Source organism: Erinaceus europaeus, chromosome 23, assembly GCF_950295315.1.
Source record: "Erinaceus europaeus chromosome 23, mEriEur2.1, whole genome shotgun sequence".
Taxonomy (NCBI): domain Eukaryota; kingdom Metazoa; phylum Chordata; class Mammalia; order Eulipotyphla; family Erinaceidae; genus Erinaceus; species Erinaceus europaeus.
This window is the reverse complement of record NC_080184.1, coordinates 11,166,147-11,189,768: the sequence shown is the minus strand read 5'-3', so window position 1 is coordinate 11,189,768 and position 23,622 is coordinate 11,166,147. Positions and strand designations below refer to the sequence as shown.

Here is a 23,622-nt window from a genome sequence, read left to right as displayed (position 1 = left end):
TTCTGTCCAATCCGAGCCAGGAGTGGGTGGTACCAGCAGTTTGCTGGCTGGCAGCCATTCTTGTCTTTTTGTGTCTCTTGAGTTCGTGCTTCTTCTTTTTTTTTTTTTTTTTCCTTTTTTTCCCTTTTTTCTTGTCTCTTTCCTCCTTTAGTTCACTCTCTCCTCTTCATTCTTGGGAAGCTGCCCCAGAAGGCCGGGCCCAAGCTAAAGATGGTGAGTGCGCGTAGCTCCGGCCGAGTGTGATGGATGCAGACAAAGGTGCCTCCCCCCCAGATGTGCCCAGATGTGCCCAGATGTGTCTGCGCCGCAGCCTCCAGGCTGTGGTCCGCTGGTGGGGGTGGGTGGGCACTCCTGATCCTAGTCTTTTGCTGGGTTGAGATGGACTTTTCTTTGGGTGGGTGGGGGTGTCTCGGGTCCCTCGTTCCACCCATCCGGGAGTGAGAGGCCTCAGGGAATGATGAATGGGCTTTGCTAGCTGTCCCCGGGGCTGGGGGTGGGGGCACCCCAAGGAGGGCGACAGATCGGGGGGTCAGCCTGTTACAGAAATGATCCCCAAAGCACAAGACTCGAGCCAGTTCTTGGTGAAAGAGAGGGATTGATTTATTTATTCATTCATTTATTTCTGTATTGGGGAATGAATGTTTCACATTCGACAGTAAATACAATAGTTTGTACCTGCATAACATTTCCCAACTGGGAAATATAGAACAATACAACCCCCACTAGGTGAAAGAGAGATATTTATTTTTTGACACTTTTTTTTAATATTTATTTTTATTATTTATTCCCTTTTGTTGCCCTTGTTGTTTTATTGTTGTATTATGATTGATATCGTTGTTGTTGGATAGGACAGAGAGACATGGAGAGAGGAGGGGAAGACAGAGAGGGGGAGAGAAAGATAGACACCTGCAGACCTGCTTCACCGCCTGGGAAGCGACTCCCCTGCAGGTGGGGAGCCGGGGGCTCGAACCGGGATCCTCACGCAGGTCCTTGCGCTTTGCACCACGTGCGCTTAACCCGCTGCGCTACCGCCTGACTCCCAAGAGAGAAATGTATTACATCGGTGTGTAGAAGACTCCAGATCACTCCGGGAAGTTCTCGCACCTTCGAAAAAAAAAAAAAAAAAAAAACAACAACACAGTTGTATTGAGGTTCCTCCTCCCCAAAGGGGTGGAGGGAGCAGGTTAGTTTCATTAGGACAAAGTAGGCAGGAACAAAGGCCATCTTTCACATAATTGCTCTACATCTTCCTTATCTGTGGTGTGGGTAAAGAAAGGGGAGAACTAGTGCCTGGTATGTATCAGTCTTGAGACAACTGGATTACTCCGTAGTCATCTTTTACCTTAGTACCTTTGTCTCGGGGCCCATTCGCTTAGGAATGGGGAGGGGAGGAGGGGTAGCAAGGACAGCCACATTGCCTGAAGAGCAAACACAAAGGAAATGCAGTCTTGGGCTTGATGTCTCCATATCAGAGAGGAAAAGGCACTTCTCCGCCAGGCACATAGATTAAAATATCCACATAGGGTAAATCGGGAGAGTATGCACTTTGTGTTCATGTGTTCACTGTGTGTTCACAGGCAAGGGTGCTTGCTGTGTCAGGTGGGAGCACTGATGCCTTCCTCTGGCTGGTGGCTAGGTTTTTTTTTAGTCAATATAAAATAAGACCTGGTGGGTGGGGGGTGGGTGCACCTGGTTAAGTGCACAGGGACCTGGGTTCCATCTCCCCCCCCCATCCCAGTTGCGTGGGGGGAGGGGGGAGCTTTGCCAGTGGTGAAGCAGGGATGCAGGTGTCTTTCTCTCCCTTTGTGAAGCAGGAATGCAGGTGTCTTTCTGTCTCTCTCTCTCTCTCCCTCTCTGTCTTCCCTTTCCCTCGCAATTTCTCTCTGTTCTGTCAGATACAGTAAAAAGTGAAATGTATTAAAAGAAAAAAAAAAAAGAAGACTAGTTTGGGGGGCCGGTGGTGGTGCACCGGGTTGAGTGCATGGGTTATAATGCACAATGACCCAGGTTCGAGGCCCCTGGTCCCCACCTGCAAGGGGGGGAAAGCTTTGTGAGTGGTGAAGCAGGACTGCAGGTGTCTCTCTGTCTCTCTCCATCTCTGTTTTGAACATATTTATTTATGATTGGATAGAGACAATCAGAATTTGAGAGGGGAGGGGAAGATAGAGAGGGAGAGAGACAGAGAGACACCTGCAGCCCTGCTTCACCCTTCATGAAGCTTTCCCCCTGCAGGTGGGGACCAGGGGCTTGAACCTTGGTCCTTGAGCACTGTAACATGTAACGTGTGTCTCAACCAGGTGCCACCACCTGGCCCCTCTATCATCACCAACCTAGGGGGTTTCTAGGAATAACCTGTGATGAGAACTCAATGATCTATTAACAGAAAAATCCGTGTTTTAGGTCTCCAGTGTTGCAACTCAAATAGAGTCAAAGAAGAGAGATCGATAGGCCCGTGGAGGGCAGGGAGTTCCATTTATTTCTCCTTAAGGGATCTGAAGTTGACTTACCTCAGCACGCAGCCTTTTTTCTTTTTCAGGCTGGGCTCTGCACAAGCTGATTGGTTACAGAGTCCACCAAGGTTTGCACTTGGCATACTGGAATGCAGAAGTGAGAATCCACCACTCACAGCGGTTTTTTTTTTTTTCTTTTTCTTTTTCTTTTTTCCTCTCATCTCTCTTGCCTGTAGATTTGTTATTTCATGATGAGCTATGATTTGATTACTGTACAGGCTGGTATCTTTAGACTGCACAGTCACCTAAAGGATTGCTATAAATATATTAATGGGAAGGGAACAAAAATGGGGGGGGCGGGAACCTCCAGGAGCAGTGGATTCGTAGTGCAGGCACCGAGCCTCAGAGATAATCCTGGAGGTGGAAAAAAAAAAAACGGGGGGGTAGCATAGTGGCTTAAGCGCACGTGGTGCAAAGTGCGAGGACCGTTGTAAGGATCCTGGTTCGAGCCCCCGGCTCCCCACCTGCAGGGGAGTCGCTTCCCAAGCGGTGAAGCAGGTCTGCAGGTGTCTGTCTTTCTCTCCCCCTCTCTGTCTTCCCCTCCTCTCTCCATTCCTCTCTCCTATCCAATAACGATGACATCAGTAACAACAACAATAACTACAACAATAAAAGAAAGGGCATCAAAAGGGAAAATAAATAAATATTAAAAAATATATATTAATGGGGAACAGACACACACACACACACACACACATCATCACCCTGGCACATGTATGTGATGCTGGCAGTCCAACTTGGAACCTTATAATTGAGATCCAGGGTGGGGGGGTAGATAGCATAATGGTTATGCAAACAGACTCTCATGCCTGAGGCTCCAAAGTCCCAGGTTCCAGCCCCCACACCACCATAAGGCAGAGCGGAACTGTACACAGGCAAAATAAAAAAAATAATGTTAAAATAAATAAATAATTGAGAGTCCAGCACTTTATCTACTGAGCCACCTCCCCAACTGCTCTGCTTCTCTCTCTTTTAAAAAAAATTTTTTTAGTTATCTTTATTTATTGGATAGAGACAGCGAGAAATTGAGAGGGGAGGGGGCAATAGAGATAGGGGAAGAGACACCTGCAGCCCTGCTTTACCACTTGTGAAGCTTTCTTCCTACAGGTGGGGACCAGAAGCTTGAACTTGGGTCCTGTGATGTGTGTGCTTAACCAAGTGCGCCACGGTCTGGTTTTCTGCTCTCCCCTCCCCTTTCCCTCCTGTTTCCTCTCTTCTCTCCCTTTCCCTCTGATTCCTTCCCCTCCCCTCCCCTCAGTAGCCCTCCTCTCTCTCCCCTTCACTCCCTCCCTCCTCTCCTCTCCTCTCCCCTTCTCTCCCCTCCTTTCCCCTTCTCTCCCCTCCTCTCCCCTTCACTCCCTTCTCTCCTCCCCTCCACTCTCCTCCCTTCCCTTCCCTTCCCCTTCTGCATATGTTGGTGCAGAGGGATTGAACCAGAGATTACTGATGCCTCTGGCATGACCGTCTTCTGCATAACCATTACGCTGTCTCCCCACCACCTGCCCCTAATTTTATGGCAATTTATGATATAAATTACCGATATCCTGGAACTTCCCTTTTCCCTGAGGTTTTATTGAGGATATGTTGATTTACAGGACTGGGTGGCATAGGGGTACAGCTCAGCATTCCCTCAAGGCAGGTGTTAGTACACCTCTCACCATCCACTCAACTGTTACCCTTTTCAAAGAATGTGACATTTTACTTTTATTTTATTTTAACCAGAACACTGCTCAGCTCTGGCTTATGGTGGTGTGGGGGATTGAACCTGGGACTTGAGAGCCTCAGGCATGAAAGTCTCTTTGCATAACCATTTTGCTATACCTCCACCCTATGTTTTACTTTTAAACTTTTAAAAAAAAATTTTATATTTATTTTCCCTTTTGTTGCTCTTGTTGTTTTTATTGTTGTTGTAGTTATTACTGTTGTTATTTATGTCATGTTAGATAGGACAGAGAGAAATGGAGAGAGGAGGGGAAGACAGAGAGGGGGAGAGAAAGACAGACACCTGCTGACCTGCTTCACCGCCTGGGAAGCGACTCCCCTGCAGGTGGGGAGCCGGGGGCTCGAACCAGGATCCTTAACGCCGGGTCCTTGTGCTTTGTGCCACCTGCGCTTAACCTGCTGCGCTCCCGCCCGACTCCCACTTTTAAATTTTATTTATTTTACTTGCTAGAACAGAGAAAAATTGAGACGGGGAGATAGACAAGGAGAGAGAGAGACAGAGAGAGACACAGAGAGAGAGAGACCTGCAGCACTGTTTTACCACTTGTAAAGCTTTCCCCTTACAGGTGGTGACCAGAGGCTTAAAACCTGGGTCGTTGTGCATGGTAATACACACACTTAACCAGGTGCACCACCCCGGCCCCCAGAAACTATATATGCCGGATGGTAGCACAGTGGGTTAAGTGCACGTGTTGCAAAGTGCAAGGAGTGGAGTGTTTCACAAGTGGTGAAGCAGGTCTTCAGGCGTCTATCTTTCCTCCTCTCTGTCTTCCCCTCCTCTCTCAATTTCTCTCTGTCCTATCCAACAACGATGACATCAATAACAATAATAACATAACAACAAAAATGGGAAAAATGGCCTCCAGGAGCGGTGGATTCATAGTGCAGGCTCCAAACCCCAGTGATAACCCTGGAGACAAAAATAAAACATTTATATTTATTTTGAGCATAAATTGAGAAGGAAAAGAGAGCAAAGGAGAGAAAGAAATACACCTGCAGATCTACTTCACTTGTGAACCTCGCCCCCCCAGCAGGTGGGGTCTGAGGATTTGAACCTGGGCCCTTGCATATTATAAACATATGATCAACCGGGTGTACCAAAGCCCAGGCCTAGACTTTAGCTTTTTGTTTGTTTGTTTGTTTGTTTTTACACAAGTTCTTAAGTAATGAGCAGTGGTACCTGCGTAGGAAACCCAAGGCAGCAAAGTGTTTTAACATTATATATTTCTTCTCCTTTTTTTTTTTTTTAATAAGTACAGTCCAAAATCAAGAGTAAAGGGGGTGATAGAGAGGGAGAGAGAGACAGAGATACCTACAGCACTGCTTCACCACTCGCAAAGCTTTCCCTCTGCAGGTAGGGACCAGGGGCTCGAACCCGTGCCCTTGCTCATTGTAATACATGCGCTTAACCAGGTGCACCACCACCTGGCCCTCTTTTTTTTTTTTGCTTCCAGGGTTATTGTTGGGGCTCTGTGCCTGCACTACAAACCCACTGCTCCTGGAGGCCATTTTTCCCACTTTGTTGCCCTTGTTATTGTTGTTGTTACTGATGTTGTTGGATAGGACAGAGAGAAATGGAGAGAGGAGGGCAAGACGGGGGGGGGGGGGGGAGAAGGATAGACACCTGCAGATCTGCTTCACCTCTTGTGAAGCGACCCCCCTGCAGGCGGGAAGCCAGGAGCTCGACCCGGGATCCTTACACTGGTCCTTGCATTTTGCACCATGTGTGCTTAACCTGGTGTGCTATTGCCCGGTCCCCATAACATTATATATTTCTAGTATGCTGCTTTATAATTTGATCATGATTGTGATCACCAATAAATGCTTGGTTCTACCCAACACCATACAATTGCTCTCCATAAATCATTTCACTCACCTGAAATCTCCCTACTCTGGTAACCAGCAACCTGTTTTGTTGTTGTTGCTGTTTGTTTTGTTTTTTTGTTTCTCCAGTGCACTGCTCAGCTCTAGCTTACTGAGGTGTGTGTGGGGAATTGAACCTGGGACCCGGGAGCCTCTGGCATGAGAGCTTGTTTGCATAACCGTTATGTGATTCCCCCATCCACCCCAAATCTTTTCTTTCTATAAAATGATTCTTTTCTTTTTTTCTTTTTCACGTTCATGTTGTTTCTAGTATCCAGCACATCACAGAAATCATGCTGCAAGCTTCTGTCCCCATCTGATGTATAGTTCATTAAATAGGATGCCGTCAAGATCTAACCCTGTCGGAGATGTCAAGATTCCATCATGTTTTTATACCTGAGTGGCTTTTCACTCATTTTGTATCTATACCCATATGTCTGTAATACATCCCATCCTCGTTATCCATCCACCAGTTGTGAAGAATCCAGTGGCTTCCCAGGACTTGTTTTCCTTGAGAGTTCAAGACTTCATCCACTGCACCACTTCCTGGGCTGTTCCCATGACTTGTTTTGTATATAACACTACGATGAATTTGTGAATGCCTAGGTTTTTTCAAATGGATGGTTTTGTATGCTGTTAACAACTGTCAAAAAATAGAATAGCTAGAGCTTATGACATTGAATGGTTTTCCGTTTTAAATAATACAGTTTTTATTAAGTTTTTATTTATAAAATGGAAACATGGACAAAAACCATAGGATAAGAGGGGTACAACTCCACACAATTCCCACCACCAGAACTCTGTATCCCATCCCCTCCCCTGATAGCTTTCCTATTCTTTATCCCTCTGGGAGTCTGGACCCAGGGACATAATGGGATGCAGAAGGTGGAAGGTCTGGCTTCTGTAACTGCTTCCCCGCTGAACATGGGCATTAACAGGATGATCCATATTCTCAGCCTGCCTCTCTAGTGGGGCAGGGATCTGGGGAAGCGAGGCTCCAGGACACATTGGTGGGGTCGTCTACCCGGGGAAGCCCAGTTGGCATCATGGTAGCATCTGGAACCTGGTGGCTGAAAAAGAGTTAAGATATAAAGCAGAGCAAGGGAGTCGGGCGGTAGCGCAGCGGGTTAATCACATGTGGCGTAAAGCGCAACGACCTGCTTAAGGATCCTGGTTCCAGTCCCTGGCTCCCCACCTGCAGGGGAGTCACTTCACAAGCGGTGAAGCAGGTCTGCAGGTGTCTGTCTTTCTCTCTCCCCCTCTGTCTTCTCCTCCTCTTTCCATTTCTCTCTGTCTTATCCAACAACAATGACATCAATAACAACAATAATAACTACAACAATAAAACAACAGGGGCAACAAAAGTGAATGAAAGAAAGAGAGAGAGAGAAAGAAAGAAAAAGAAAGAAAGAAAGAAAGAAAGAAAAAGAAAGAAAAAATTGTTGACTGATCATGAACCTAAAGGCAAGAATATTGTGGATGGAGATTTGGGGGTCGTCATTTTGGAACAAGCTAGTAGGTATATTTTAGGTCTATTCCGAGGGGCCTATGATCCAACTAGTTTTTGCCTGAGCCTGACATCTAACCCGGGATGCCACGGCGGACTTCATCCAGACGCCAGGTTGACCCGCGAACCGCTCCACCAGAGACTAAGTCCCAAGGGAGTGCTGGTCGACCCGCAGGCTCCGGGATCCGAGGTGGCGAGTGCAATATGCAGGTGACCTAAGCTATTGTCTGGGGGGTGGGGGGAGAGGGTGTCATAATTGGAAAAAAGGGACCAGAAAGCTGGGTCTCCAGACTGCTGTTCGAATTTACCACTCACATGAAATGTTTTCTTTTTCTCCCAACTTCCCCATCATTTATTGTTGCCTTGTCATTTTTGTGTGTGTGTGAGGTGACATCTCATTGTTAATTCAACTTCACTTCCATAGCAATAAACGTATTTGATGGTGAACATGGCTGTGTGTGTCTGTTGATTATCTGTGTGCTTTGTTTGGAACGATGTCTATTTAGGTCCGATGTCCATTTTTTAAAGTGTTTTTTGTTGTTGTTGTTGATTTCATTGAGTTGTATGTATGTATTCCTTACTGTTTTTGATTCTTTGTATCTTAAATACATAATGTGTAGTTAACCTTTTTAAAATTAAATTGTATTTATTTATTTATTTCCTCCAGGGTTATTGCTGGGCTCGGTGCCTGCACCATGAATCCACCGCTCCTGGAGGCCATTTTTTCCCCCTTTTGTTGCAGCCTCGTTGTGGTTATTATTATTGCCATCGTTGATGTTGTTTGTTATTGGATAGGACAGAGAGAAATGGAGAGAGGAGGGGAAGACAGAGAGGAGGAGAGAAAGACAGACACCTGCAGACCTGCTTCACCGCCTGGGAAGTGACTCCCCTGCAGGTGGGGAGCCGGGGGCTCGAACCGGGATCCTTCCGCCGGTCCCTGCGCTTTGCGCCACGTGCGCTTAACCCACTGCGCCACCGCCCGACCCCCAAATTGTTTATTAAAGACAGAAATTGAGAGGGGAGGGGGATTTTAAGAGGGAGAGAGAGAATGAAATGTTACACATGACTATTTTATTTTTGTTACTGTATGTTATTGTTGACTGTAAGCCATATTAATCCCCAAATTAAAAATGAAAAGGAGAGAGAGAGAGAGCGAGACCTGCAGCCCTCCTTCACCACTCGATGCTTTCCCTCTGCAGGTAGGGACCAGGGGCTTGAACCTGGGTCCTTGCACATTGTAGCGTGTGTGCTTAACTAGAGGCACCACTGCCTGGTGTGTCTCCTATTTTATTATTGGATAGAGACAGACAGAATTTGAGAGGGCAGGGGGAGATAGAGAGAGGGAACCAGGCAGTGGCATACTTGGTTAAGCACATGTATTATAGTGTGCAAGGACCCAGGTGCAAACCCCTGGTCCCTATCTGCAGGGCAACGGGGAAAGCAAAGTTGTGAAGCAGGGCTGCAGGTGTCTCTCTGTCTTTCCTTTTTTTTTTTTTTATTAATTTTTTATTATCTTTATTTGATAGAGACAGCCAGATATTGAGAGAGGAGAGAGACAGAAACATCTACAGACCTACTTCAGCAGCTGTGAAGCTTTCCCCCTGCAGGTGGGATCTGGGGGTTTGAACTTGGGTCCTTGTTCATTGCAACATGTGCACTCAACTAGGTGTGCCACCACCCAGCCTCTCTCCTCTACCTCCTTTTTCTCTCTCAATTTCTCTCTGTCTCTATCCAATTATAAAGAAAAAGATTTTAAAAAAATATTTAAAAGAAAAGAGAGACACCTACAGCCCTGCTTCATAACTCCTGAAGTTTTCTCCCTGCAGTTGGGGACCAAGGGTTTGAACCTGGGCCCTTGTGCACTGGAGTGTGTGTGCTTAACCTGGTGTGCCACCACGTGGCCCCTGATTTGCAGTTATATTCCACTGAGTACTTTTTCTTGTAAATAAGTAGTAATTTTTTTTTTTCCTCCAGGGTTATTGCTGGGCTCGGTGCCTGCACCATGAATCCACCACTCCTGGTGGCCATTTTTTCCCCCTTTTTGTTGCCCTTGTTGTTGTAGCCTTGTTGTGGTTATTATTATTACCATTGTTGATGTTCGTTATTGGATAGGACAGAGAGAAATGGAGAGAGGAGGGGGAAGACAGAGAGGAGGAGAGAAAGACAGACACCTGCAGACCTGCTTCACCGCTTGTGAAGCGACTCCCCTGCAGCTGGGAAGCTGGGGGCTCGAACCAGTATCCTTATGCTGGTTCTTGCGCTTTGCGCCGCATGCGCTTAACCCACTGCGCCACCGCCCGACCCCCAATAAGTAGTAATTTTTAAGTTGATAATTATGTATGACCCACTCCTGAATTAATGTCATAAATATCCAAAAGGCCCTTGGCAGAGAAAAAAAAAAAAAAGGTTTCCCCGGCTCTGCCCAGATAGTTGAATACTTATAGCTTGGCCACTGTGTTCTCTTCTTCAGATTGTCTGAAGATCATTTCCTTGTGTTCTTGAACCAGGTGAATCACTGCTTCCATCCCAACGAAGCTGGTTTTCCTCACCTTAGTGTATCTCTAAGGAATCTAATAAAGAGGCTGGGCAGTGGCACGTGGGGTTAAATGCACATCTGTAAGAAGTGCAAGGGTCTGGGTTTTGAGTCCCCAGCTCCTCATCTGCAGGGGGGACGCTTCACAAGTAATGAAGCAGATCTGCAGATGTCTATCTCTCTCCTCTAATTCTCTCCTCTCTCAATTTCTCTTTGTCCTAGTCAATAAAATGTAAAAAGAAAAATAGATCACCAGGAGTAGTGGATTCGTAGTGCCAGCACTGAGCCCCAGAGGTTCAGTCTGCAGGTGTCTGTCTTTCTCTCCCCGTCTGCCTTTCCCTCCTTTCTCCATTTCTCTCTGTCCTGTCCAATGACAGCAACAACAACAATAATAATAACCACAATAATGATAGAACAACAAGGGCAACAAAAGGGGAAAAAATGGTCTCCAGGAGCTGTGGATTCGTGGTGCAGGCACTGAGCCCCGGCAATAATCCTGGAGGCAAAAAATAAATAAATAAATAAAATTAAAATTATTGGATAGAGACAGACAAATTAAGAGGAGAGGAGGGACAGAGAGACACCTGCAGCTCTGCTTCACTTGCAAACCCTGGAGGTCAAAAGAAGAAGAAGAAGAAGAAGTAATGACTCTATCTCTAGTCTGATGTGTTTTACTTAATTAACTTTTCATTTTTATTAGGGTTGTTAAAGGTTTACAGTGCAGTCATTTAACACATTGGTAGTATTTCTCATCTCCTTGATGAAACTTCTCTGCAGAATACTCTCACAAGGTAGGTCTCTACATAAACACACACCAGAACCCCAAGGCTCTCTTTTTTAAAAAAAATTTTTTTAACCAGCGTAAGGATCTGGGTTTGAGCCCCCAGCTCCCCACCTACATTGAAGTCGCTTCACAGGCAGTGAAGCAGGTCTGCAGGTGTCTTTCTTTCTCTCCCCCTCTCTGTCTTCCCCTCCTCTCTCCATTTCTCTCTGTCCTATCCAACGACAGCAGCAACAACAACAATAACAATAACCACAACAATGATAAAACAACAAGGGCCACAAAAGGGGAAAAAATGGTCTCCAGGAGCAGTGAATTCGTGGTGCAGGCACTGAGCCCCAGCAATAATCCTGGAGGCAAAAAAAAAAAATTAAAATGATTGGATAGAGACAGACAAATTGAGAGGAGAGGGGGACAGAGAGACACCTGCAGCTCTGCTTCACTTGCAAAGCTTTCCCCCTGCAGGTGGGGGGACCAGGGGTTTGAACCCAGGTCTTTGCACACTATAATGTGAGTTGCTTAACCAAATGCGCTAATGCCTGACCCCATTAATTTATTTTTCCTTCAATAGGACAGAGAGAAATTGAGAGTGGAGGGTATGTAGAGAAAGGGAGAGAAGGACAGACACCTGCAGACCTGCTTCACTTGTGAAGTGACTCCCCTGCAGGTGGAGAAAAATGGCCACCAGGAACAGTGACTAGTGTATTTGTAGTTGAGGCACAGTGCTCCATCGATAACCCTGGAGGCAAATAAATAGATAGATAAATAAAATAGCAGTATTGCCAAGAACCCTCATGGGTATGGCCCAGGAGATGGTGCAATAGATAAAATGTTGGGCTGGCAGGAGTCTGGCGATAGCGCAGCAGGTTAACCTCAGGTGCATAGCACGAGGACCAGAGGAAGGATCCCAGTTTGAGCCCTAGTCTCCCCACCTGCAGGGGAGTCGCTTCACAAGCAATGAAGCAGGTCTGCAGGTGTCTGTCTTTCTCTCCCCCTCTCTGTCTTCCCCTCTTCTCTCCATTCTCTCTGTCCTATCCAACAACAACGGCATTAATAACAACAATAATAACTACAACAATAAAACAACAAGGGCAACAAAAGGGAATAAATAAATATTTAAAACAATTAAAAAATATATATTTAAAAAAGGTTGGGCTGGCTTTCAAGCATGAGGTATGAAGTTTGATCCTTGGCGTTGCATGTGCCACAGTGATACTCTCCCTCCCTCATTAATTAAAAAAAAAAGTATATATATGGAGAGGGAGGATAGCAAAAAAAGGTTATACAAAAAGACTTTCATGCTTGAGGCACCAAAAGTCAAAGGTTTAATCCCCAGCACCATCAAAAACCAGAATTGAAGGGGCTGGCTGGTGGTGCACCCGGTTGAACGCACATGTTATAGTGCTCACAGATCTGGGTTCAAGCCCTTGGTCCCCACCTGCATGGGGAAACTTCACGAGTGGTGAAGCAGGGCTGCAGGTGTCTCTCCATCTCCCCCTTTTCTCTCAATTTCTGGCTGTCTCTATCCAATAAATAAAAATGATTAAAAATTTATAAAAGGCCACAGTACATTAAAAAAAAAGGTAAAAGAAAAAAAAATGAAGAAAAATACTAGCAGAGAAGCAATTACAGAAGCCAGACTTCCCACCTCCTACTCCCCATAAAGAATTTTGGTCCATACTTCCTGAGACATAAACAATAAAGGAGTTTCGGGGGTCAGCGGTAGCGCAGCGGGTTAAGCGCAGGTGGTGCAAAGCGCAAGAACCAGCATAAGGATACTGGTTCGAGCTCCCCGGCTTCCCAGCTGCAGGTGAGTCACTTCACAGGCCGTGAAGCAGGTCTGCAGGTGTCTCTCTTTCTCCATTTCTCTGTCCTATCCAACAACAATAATAACAACAACAACAATAATAAAAAAAGAAGGAAGTTTCCAACAGAGGGGATGGGATAAGGAACGCTGGTGGTGGGAATTGTACCCCTCTTATCTCACAATCTTGTTCATCATTATTAAATCACCCCTGTAGACGCATCACAGTGCTCCAACATAAGCATAGAGGTCTCTCTCTCTCTCTCTCTCTCTCTCTGGGACTTGGAACAAGCACTGAATGAGATCATCCCCTCCACACAGTATTCTCACGGCAGGGCCCTAAAGGACTGCTCCCCTGCTCCGTGTGCTGAGTGAGTTCACTGTGAGTTTACTGGATCAGCAACTCGGCACTCAGGATTCCAATCTGCTGACTATAGCTAATAGTCAGGATGCAGTTAAGGTTCTGGAGTTGGGCATATGGTGGATTACATGAACTGATTTGCAACGGTGAGATCAACTCTACTTCTCTCTCTCTCTTCCTTTCTTTCATTTTATACCAAGGTAGATTACTACCATCAATTTAATTTAAATGGTGAAGTTATTTTTACTATTGCATGTAACACATATATAAAATTGTAACCATAATTTGACATCATTATGTGACATTTTCTAGGATAATAAACATACAACTATATACTGTGCATCTTAAAAAAAAATTTCTTTATTGGGAGTCGGGCGGTAGCTCAGTGGGTTAATCACACGTAGCGCAAAGTGCAAGGATTGGCGTAAGTACTCCGGTTCGAGCCTCCGCTCCCCACCTGCAGTGGAGTCGCTTTACCAGCAGTGAAGCAGGTCTGCAGGTGTCTGTCTTTCTCTCCCCCTCTCTGTCTTCCCCTCTTCTCTCCATTTCTCTCTATCCTGTCCAACAACGATAATAACCACAACAACAATAAATAACAAGGACAACAAAAGGGAATAAATAAATAAATATTTTTAAACATTTCTTTATTGGAGGATTAATGATTTACAGTTGATAGTAAAACATGCATAACATTTCTCAGTTTGTTTTTTTTTTTTAAGTTGGTAAATTGCACTAAAGTAAAAGACTCTGGGGAGGGTGGTCGGGGGGAGGGTTCAGGTCCTGAACCGTGATGGCAGAGGACCTAGTGGGTGTTGTATTGTTATGTGGAAAACTGGGAAATGTTATGCATGTACAAACTATTGTGTTTACTGTCAACTGTAAAACATTAATCCCCTAGTAAAGAAAAAATATATAAAAAAGTAGAGATTGGGGGAGTCGGGCTGTAGCGCAGCGGGTTAAGCGCAGGTGGCGCAAAGCACAAGGACCAGCATAAGGATCGCGGTTCGAACCCCGGCTCCCCACCTGCAGGGGAGTCGCTTCACAGGCGGTGAAGCAGGTCTGCAGGTGTCTATCTTTCTCTCTTCCTCTCTGTCTGCCCCTCCTCTCTCCATTTCTCTCTGTCCTGTCCAACAACGACAACAACAATAATAACTACAACAATAAAACAACAAGGGCAACAAAAGGGAATAAATAAATAAAATAAATATTAAAAAAAAAGTAGAGATTGACTGCCTAGTTGTGATCACCTTTTTCTCTGTAAACCTATCTCAGGCTGGGGGGGTGCTGGGTGGTGGCGCACCTGGTTTAGCACACATATTACAATGCGCAAGGACCTGAGTTTGAGCCCCTGGTCCCCATCTACAGGGGGAAAGCTTTGCAAGTGGTGAAGCAGTGCTGGCGGTGTCTCTCTGTCCCTCCCCCTCTCTATCACCCTCTTGATTTCTGACTGTCTCTATCCAATAAATAAAGGTGAAAAAGTTCTTAAAAAACCCTATCTCTCAGGACTAAAAATATTAACAAAGTAGAAAGTAAAAATATTTTTAAAAATGAAAAAAACTATTTATTGGATAGAGACAGCCAGAAACCGAGAGGGAGGGGGAAATAGAGAGGGAGAAAGGGAGACACCTGCAGCCTTGCTTCACCACTTGTGAAGCTTTCCTCCTGCAGGTGGGGACTGAGGGCTCGAACCAGGATCTCCAAGCACTTTAGCATGTGTGCTTAACTAGGTGCACCCTCCCCAACATTTCTGTTTTCCACATTAATAGTTTGACCCCCACTAGATCCTCCTCTGTCATCATGTTCCAGGATCTGAACTCATCCCCTACCCCAGAGTCTTTTACTTTGGTGCAATACACCATTTATTTATTTATTTATTTATTTATTTATTTATTTATTTATTTATTTTATAGAGACAGAGAGAAATTGAGAGGGGAGAAGATAGAGAGGGGCAGAGACAGAGAGACACCTGCAGCCCTACTTCACTGCTCAGAAGCTATCCCCCTGCAGGTGGGGACCAGGGACTTTGAACCACGGTCCTTGTGCACTGTAACGTGTGCATTTAACCAGGTGCCCTACAGCCTGGCCCTGATTTACAATTGTTTTCATTTTTTTTTGTTAACAAGGCAAATATTTTAAATTTACTTTTATTATCATTTAAAAAAAATATTTATTTATTTATTTATTTTCCCTTTTGTTGCCCTTCCTTGTTTTTTTATTGTAGTTATTATTGATGTCATCGTTGTTGGATAGGACAGAGAGAAATGGAGAGAGGAGGGGAAGACAGAGAGGGGGAGAGAAAGACAGACACCTGCAGACCTGCTTCACCGCCTGTGAAGCGACCCCCCTGCAGGTGGGGAGCGGGGGCTCGAACCGGGATCATTAGCTTGTCCTTGCACTTTGCACCACATGCATTTAACCAGCTGCGCTACCGCCCGACTCCCACTTTTATTATTTTTTACTTATTTTTTTGAAGTCATTCCATAGGTCTCTGTTGTTTTCAGTAACTCTTAATCTTTTTTTTTTTTTTTGAGATATCTTCTTTTTTAGTTGTCTCTAATTCGTCCTCAATCTTGCTAATTCTATCTTAAACCTCATTTATTCTATTCTCTCTTCCCTCTACTATTTTCTGGAGTTCATCTGTTTTGTTATCCTGTTCTGATACTGTTTTAGCTTGTTCAGCTAGTTGTGTTCTTAGCTCAGCTATTTCAGCTTTCAGCTCTCTAATAACCTTGAGATAATTAGTGTTTCCTTCCAAAGTCTCATTTGTTGTTTCTGCATTTCTAATTACAATTCTTTACTCACTCCTGTGATTATTTCCTTAACTAGTGTTTGGATGTTGACCTCTGTTGTTAAAATTCGGAGGCTCCAGCTGGCCGGGCTAACTTCACGGGCGGGTAACAGAGACGACCAGAGACATACGGCTGGGCAGGGAAGCTGTATTTCTTTATTCAGGAACAACGATTTATAAACTAAGACAAACTAATCCCCAAACAGAACTCTGTTGCCTCTTTCCCCCAACACCTAGATGTGATTAATATAATATTCTACAACTTCTCAGGGAATCGCTAGTTACATGACAGCAACTTCTGTCACAGTATAAGGCTTCTGTGGAGGCCGCCCTTCCTATAGATTTGGGGCTTCTGTTCTCTGTATTTTTTCGTGTATGGAGTTTGCTTGAGTTTTATTTTCCTAATGTATGTCCCGCTTTGAACATGAAATGTACCCTCTTCATAGCTTTAGCTACTTGTCATAGTTTTTAAAAAATATTTATTTCCTTTTTGTTGCCCTTGTTGTTTTTATTGTTGTAGTTATTATTGTTGTTAATGTAGTTGTTATTGGATAGGACAGAGAGAAATGGAGAGAGGAGGGGAAGACAGAGAGGGGGAGAGAAAGACAGACACCTGCAGACCTGCTTCACCTCCTGTGAAGCGACTCCCCTGCAGGTGGGGAGCTGGGGGCTCCACGGGGATCTTTATGCCTGTCCTTGCGCTTTGTGCCACCTGCGCTTAACCCGCTGCGCTACAGCCAGACTCTCCACTTTTTTTTCTTTAAATTTAAAAAAAAATATATTTTATTTACTTTCCCTTTTGTTGCCCTTGTTTTTTATTGTTGTTGTAGTTATTGTTGTTGATGATGCCGTTGTTATTGGATAGGACAGAGAGAAATGGGGAGAGGACACCTGCAGACCTGCTTCACCGCCTGTGAAGGGACTGCAGGGGGGGCGGGGGGGGGGGCTCAATCCCGGATCCTTATGGGGGTCCTTGTGTTTTGCGCCACGTGAGCTTAACCCACTGTGCTACCACCCGACTCCCCGAGTCTTTTTTTCATAACCATTATCCTATCTTCCTCCACCCTAGTTATTAGTTCAATTCCGCTGTGATCTGTGAATACGCCTAAAATGAGTTCGGTTGTTTTGAGCTTATTGATAGCAGATCATGAGAGGAAAACTGTGGTCTGAATCGGAATCTAGTAGGGCAGCTAGGAGGGAGACTAAAGTAAAAACTTAAGCAGAATCCCGGGCTTATTTGAGCAGAACCACATCTAAAAGTCTGAAACATGCTTATGTTATTGTTTTTATTATTTATAATCATTATTGACAAGATGTTGATTTACAAAATTGTTGTCACAGGGGTCCATTTCTATATTGTGTTTATCTTTTCTTTAAAAAATGGGGGGAGGGAGTCGGGCTGTAGCGCAGCAGGTTAAGTGCAGGTGGCACAAAGCGCAAGGACCGGCCTAAGGATCCTGGTTGGAGTCCTGGCTCCCCACCTGCAGGGGAGTCGCTTCCCAGGTGGGGAAGCAGGTCTGCAGGTGTCTGTCTTTCTCTCCCCCTCTCTGGCTTCCCCCTCCTCTCTCCATTTCTCTCTGTCCTATCCAACGACGACGACATCAATAACAACAACAATAGCTACAACAATAAAACAAGTGCAACAAAAAAGAAATAAATAAAATAAATATTTAAAAAAATGGGGAGGTGCACCTGGTTGAGCGCCCACATTACAGTGCATAAGAACCTAGGTTCAAGTTTCTGGTCCCTACCTGCAGGGGTAAAGCTTCATGAGTGGTGAAGCAGGGCTGCAGATGTTTCTCTATCTACCCTCCTCTAAATAAATAAATAAATACATACATAAATAAAATTTTAAATGGGGAGGGCATCGAACGGTGGCTCACCTGGTTAAGCACACGTAGTACTAAAAACAAGGATCTGGGTTTGAGCCCCCTGCTCACTACCTGCAGGGGGCACTCTTCGCAAGCAATAGAGAAGGGATGCAGGGATTCAGATCACTCTCTCTCCCTTTCTATCTCCTTCTCCTCTCTCAGTTTTTCTCTGTTCTGTCCAATAAAATGGAAAACATGACCACCAGGAGCAGTGGATTCGTAGTGATGGAACCAAGCCCCAGCAATAAACCTGGAGACAAAAAAAAAAGGTGGGGTGGATGGGAGTTGGAGGGTTTTGAGATCAAAAAAATTTGGGAGGGTTGGGTGGTAGCACAGCGGGTTAAGTGCATTTGTTGCAAAGCTCAAGGACCACCGTAAAGATCCTGGTTTGAGCCCCGGCTCCCCACCTGCAGGGGAGTCGCTTCCCAGGCGGTGAAGCAGGTCTGCAGGTGTCTGTCTTTCTCTCTCCCTCGCCGTCTTCCCCTCCTCTCTCCATGTCTCTCTGTCCTATCCAACAACGACGACATCAATAACAACAACAACAATAACTACAACAATAAAACAACAAGGGCAACAAAAGGTAACAAATAAATATTTAAAAAGTTAAAGAAAAATTGGGGTAGGGCAGGGGTAGATAGAAAAGAGACTCTCATGCCTGAGGCCTCAGGGTCCCAGGTTCAATCCCCACACCACCATAAACCAGAGCTGAGCAGTGTTCTGGATAGTGGTTCTTTTACTGTGTTCATGATCCAGGTTTGAGTTACTTCCATGAAGTAACTCTAGGAGTGTGTGTGTGTGTGCGCGAATAATATGATGATTACAGTAGATCAGTCTATTATTTCTATATTTATTTTATTTTTTATTTTTGCCTCCAGGGTTATTGCTGGTGCTTGGTGCCTGCACTACGAATCCACTGCTCCTGGAGGCCATTTTTTTAAAAAAAGAATTGTTTATTTATTTATTCCCTTTTGTTGCCCTTGTTGATTTTTATTGTTATAGTTATTATTGATGTCGTCGTTGCTGGATAGGACAGAGAGAAATGGAGAGAGGAGGGGAAGACAGAGAGAGAGAGAGAGAAAGACAGACACCTGCAGACCTGCTTCACCGCCTGGGAAGTGACTCCCCTGCAGGTGGGGAGTATTTCCTTTTTATAAATAAAAATTTAAAAAGGGGTCATTTAAAGTAGCAATATATGCATTTTGTCAGAATCTACATGAAACCCCTCCCTCCCTTTCTTCTCTTTTTATATTATTATTATTGTTATATTGTTGTTATTATTATTGTTATTGTCTTCAGGGTTATCGTTGGGGCTCTGTGCCTGCACTACGAATCCACTGTTCCTAGAGGTCTCTTTTTTCCTCCATTTTTTTGTTGTTGTTCTTACTGTTGCTATTACCGTTGTTGCTGGATAGGACAGAGAGAAATGGAGAGAGGAGGGGAAGACAGAGAAGGGGAGAGAAAGATAGACTCCTGCAGACCTGCTTCACCACCTGTAAAGTGACTCCCCTGCAGGTGGGGAGCCAGGGGCTTGAACTGGGATCCTTGTGCTGGTCCTTGTGCTTCATGCCATGTGTGTTTAACCTGCTGCAGTACTGCCCGGTCCCCAGACCAGAGTTTTAACCTGAGCTCTATTGTCATTTGTGATGGGAATTGAGCTGGTCAGATTTTTTAAAATTATAATTATCTATTTGGATAGAGATATTCAGAAATTGAGAGGGAAGGAGAGATAGAGAGGGAGAGAGACAGAGAGACACCTGCAGCCCTGCTTCACCACTTGCAAAACTTTTTCCCTGCAGTTGGGGAGCCAGGGCTCAAACCCTGGTCCTTGGCGTACTGTGACATGTGAACTCAATCAGGCCCACCACTGCTAGGCCCCGAGTGGGTCAGATTTTAAGATGTGTCTTTTGTTTGTGGATAAAGGCCAAAATGCTGCTAATTATCCTACAAGTCACAATTGCCTCCCCATTCCTTTCTTTAAAAATATTTTTATTTATTTATATTTATTTATTTTCCCTTCTGTTGCCCTTGTTATTTTTTATTATTGTTGTTATTGATGTCATCGTCATTGTTAGATAAGTCAGAGAGAAATGTTGAGAAGAGGGGAAGACAGAGAGGGAGAGAGAACGACAGACACCTGTAGACCTGCTTCACTGCTTGTGAAGTGACTCCCCTGCAGGTGGGGAGCCGGTCCTTGCGTTTTACGCCACGTGTGCTTAACCCGCTGTGCTACCGCCTGACTCCCCCCCTATAAATTATTTAAATATTTATTTTTTTTGTTGCCCTTTTTTTTTCTTGTTGTAATTATTATTTTTGTTGCCCTTGTTGTTTTTATTGATGTCGTTGTTGTTGGACAGGACAGAGAGAAGTGGAGCAAGGAGGGGAAGACAGAGGGGGAGAGAAAGACAGACACCTGCAGACCTGCTTCACCGCCTGTGAAGCGACTCCCCTGCAGGTGGGGAGCCAGAGTCTTGAACTGGGATCCTTACACTGGTCCTTGAGCTTTGTGACACGTGCGCTTAACTCCCTGGGCTCCTGCCTGACTCCTTATTTATTTATTTATTATTGAATAAAAAGACACAGATAAATTGAGAGGGGAAGGAGAGATAGTTAGGGAAAGAGACAGAGAGACACCTGCAGCCCTGCTTTACCAAGTTCTCCTCCTGTAGCTGAGGACCCTTGTGCACTATAATGTGTGTGCTTAAGCAGGTGCACCACCACCAACCCCCTCCCTTCCTTTTTTTTTTTTTTCACCAGAGCGATGCTCAGCCTTGGTTTCTAGGGTGCTGGGGGATTGAACCTAGGACCTTGGCTCCTCAAGCTAGAGAATCTCTTTGCATAGCCATTATACTATCTACTCCAACTTTTTTTTTATAGGACAGAGAGGAATTGAGAGGGGGAGAGGGAGATAGAGAGGGGGAGAGAAAGATAGACACCTGAAGACCTGCTTCATCACCTGTGAAACGTCTCCTCTGCAGGTGGGGAGTTGGGGGCTCGAACCGGGATCCTTGTATGAGGTCCTTGTGATTTGTACTATGTACGCTTAACCCTGTGTGCCACTGTCCGACCCCCCCACCTTTTATTTTTGCCTCCACGGTTATTGCTAGGGCTCAGTGCCTGCACTATGAATCCATTGCTCCTGGAGGCCTTCCCCCCGCCCTTTTGTTGTCCTTGTTGCTGTAGCCTTGTTGTGGTTATGATTGTTGATGTCGTTCATTGTTAGATAGGACAGAGAGAAATCGAGAGAGGAGGGGAAGACAGAGAGGGGAAGAGAAAGATAGACATCTGCAGATCTGCTTCACAGCTTGTGAAGTGACTCCCCTACAGGTGGGGAGCAGGGTCTAACTGGGATCCTTCTGCTGGTCCTTGCACTTTGCACCATGTGCGCTTAACCCGCTGCGCCACTGCCCGGCCCCCCTTTTTTGTTTTTAAAGATAGAGAAGCTGAGAGAGAGAGAGAGAGAGAGACCACAGCACTAAACTTTATTTTTTTAAAAAAATATTTTATTTATTAATGAGAAAGATAGGAGGAGAGAGAGAAAGAACCAGGTATCACTCTGGTACATGTGCTGACAGGGATTGAACTCAGGACCTCGTGCTTGAGAGTCCATTGCCATATCCACCTCACGGACCACCTAAAACTTTCTTCAGTGTGGTGGAGGTCAGGCTCAGTCAAACCTGGGTCACACACATGACAAATCAATACACTGTTGATATGAACTATTTCATGGGTCCAGCTCTATTCCTAAATAATCCCTTGGGGACAAAATGACCTGAATAGTCCTGCAATAGGTGACTTGGGGTGATGGTCCCTCATGCGATTAGAATAAGCAAGTCTTAACAATTCTTGGTTTGCTTTAAAGTCACATTAACATATGTCTGTATTATATATTGATCCCTCAACTGCTACATCACTGAGCATATAAGATTTTACCTATTCCTATGTCACTAATTGTGTCTGGCACTGTCCTTGTATATTGGTGACTAACACTGATTCCAAAGTACTTCTGGTAGAATATGACTGGTAGATTCTCCAGAATCTGACTTCCCTGGGCAGATGACCCCACCAATGTGTCCTGGAGCCCTACCTCTCCAGAGCCCTGCCCCACTAAGGAAAGACAGAGACAGGTTGGGAGTGTGGATACACCTGCCAAATGCCTATGTCCAGTGGAGAAGCAATTACAGAAGACAGACCTCCCGCCTTCTCTACCCCATGATGATCCTGGGTCCATACTCCCAGAGAGATAAAGAATAAGGAAGCTTTCAATGGAGGGGATGGGATATGGAACTCTGGTGGTGGGAATTGTGTGGAATTGTACCCCTTCTTATCCTACAGCCTTGTCGATCATTATTAAGTCAACAACAACAATAACAATAACTTCCTTTTAAAATTTTTATTATGTTTAGTTATTAGATAGAGACAGCTAGAAATTGAGAGGGAAAGGGGTGATAGAGAGGGAGAGAGACAGCGAGACACCTGCAGCCCTGCTTCACCACTCACAAAGCCTTTCCTCTTCTAGTTGGGGGCCAGGGGCTCAAACTCTGGTCCTTGTGCATTGTAACATATGCGTTCAACCAGGTGCACCACCACCCAGCCCCCTGGACTCCTCATCGTATTTGCAATTAGTGACATCACATAACTTCTGGGCTAATTAATTGAAATGGAAATGGTGTGTGTTTCCTCAGATCCAAACTTAAGAGCCAGAGCAAAATGCACCACTTGCTGGTTGCGTTTTCTATGGTCTCTTTCACACTCTGACTTTCTGTCTCTTAGTCTCTATCTGAAAAAAAAAAAAAGAAAAGAAAATTGCCATTGTTGATGTTGTTTGTTGTTGGATAGGACAGAGAGAAATGGAGAGAGGAGGGGAAGACAGAGAGGGGGAGAGAAAGACAGACACCTGCAGACCTGCTTCACCGCCTGGGAAGCGACTCCCCTGCAGGTGGGGAGCCGGGGGCTCGAACTGGGATCCTTATGCCGGTCCTTGCGCTTTGCGCCATCTGCGCTTAACCCGCTGTGCCACCGCCCGACTCCCCTCTTCCTGTCTTCCTAATGAATAAATAAATTAAACATTTTAAAAAGAGAGAGGGGAGAGACAGAGAGACATCTGCAGCCCTGCTTCACCACTGTGCCATCTCCCGGACCATTCTCCCTCTTCCACATCCTTCCTTTTTGATTTCTGGCTGTCTCTATCCAATAAATAAAGATAATGAAAAAAAAATTAAGCCTGTTTTTTAATTTTTTTTCTTTACCAGAGCACTGTTCATCACTGGCTTATGGTGGTAAGGGATTGAACCTGGGACATTGGAGCCTGGGGCCTACGTGTCTGTTTAACCATTATGCTATCTATCCCTGCCTATAATTATTTGATCTTTATTTATCAGATAGAGACAGCTAGAGATTGAGAGGAAGGGGAAGATAGGGAGAGAGACAGAGAGTCACCTGTTGCCCTACTTCACTACTTGTGAAACTTTCCCCCTGCAGTGGGGACTGGGGGGCTTGAACCTGGGTCCTTGAGCATTGTAACATGTACACTCAGCCCAGTATGCCACCACATTTGCCCCTGTGTTACCAGCTTGCACAGGCAGAATATCTGAGAAAACCTAAGCTGGGTTACTCTCCACCAAATGAAAATGTCACCATGTCTTCTACTCCCCATGGTAATACCTTGTTTGTAACTGCTGCACAGACTTCCAGTTCCACTCACCACTTGCCGTCTCATGTGAAGAGACTTCTTTTTCCTAACCCAGCATCTCTGTGATACTTGTTGCAAACTGTCCGAACTTGCCAAGCTGAATTTTCAAGGAATTTGCATATTTCTTTTCAGATGCTTTTGATTTTAAGTGAAAAAAAATTTAATAGTTTATTTATTTATTATTGGATTGAGA

At 45.0% G+C, this 23,622-nt stretch overlaps 1 protein-coding gene across 1 annotated transcript in view; it reads left to right on the top strand.

Moving 5' to 3' along the window:
* LOC103116132 (zinc finger protein 850-like) overlaps positions 1–23,622 on the top strand; it is a 70,197-nt gene that overhangs the window by 37,330 nt on the left and 9,245 nt on the right. The window contains exon 7 of the mRNA XM_060182450.1: positions 81–213. Coding sequence (XP_060038433.1) covers positions 81–213 — 133 coding nt within the window. The remainder of the gene's footprint in view (positions 1–80; positions 214–23,622) is intronic.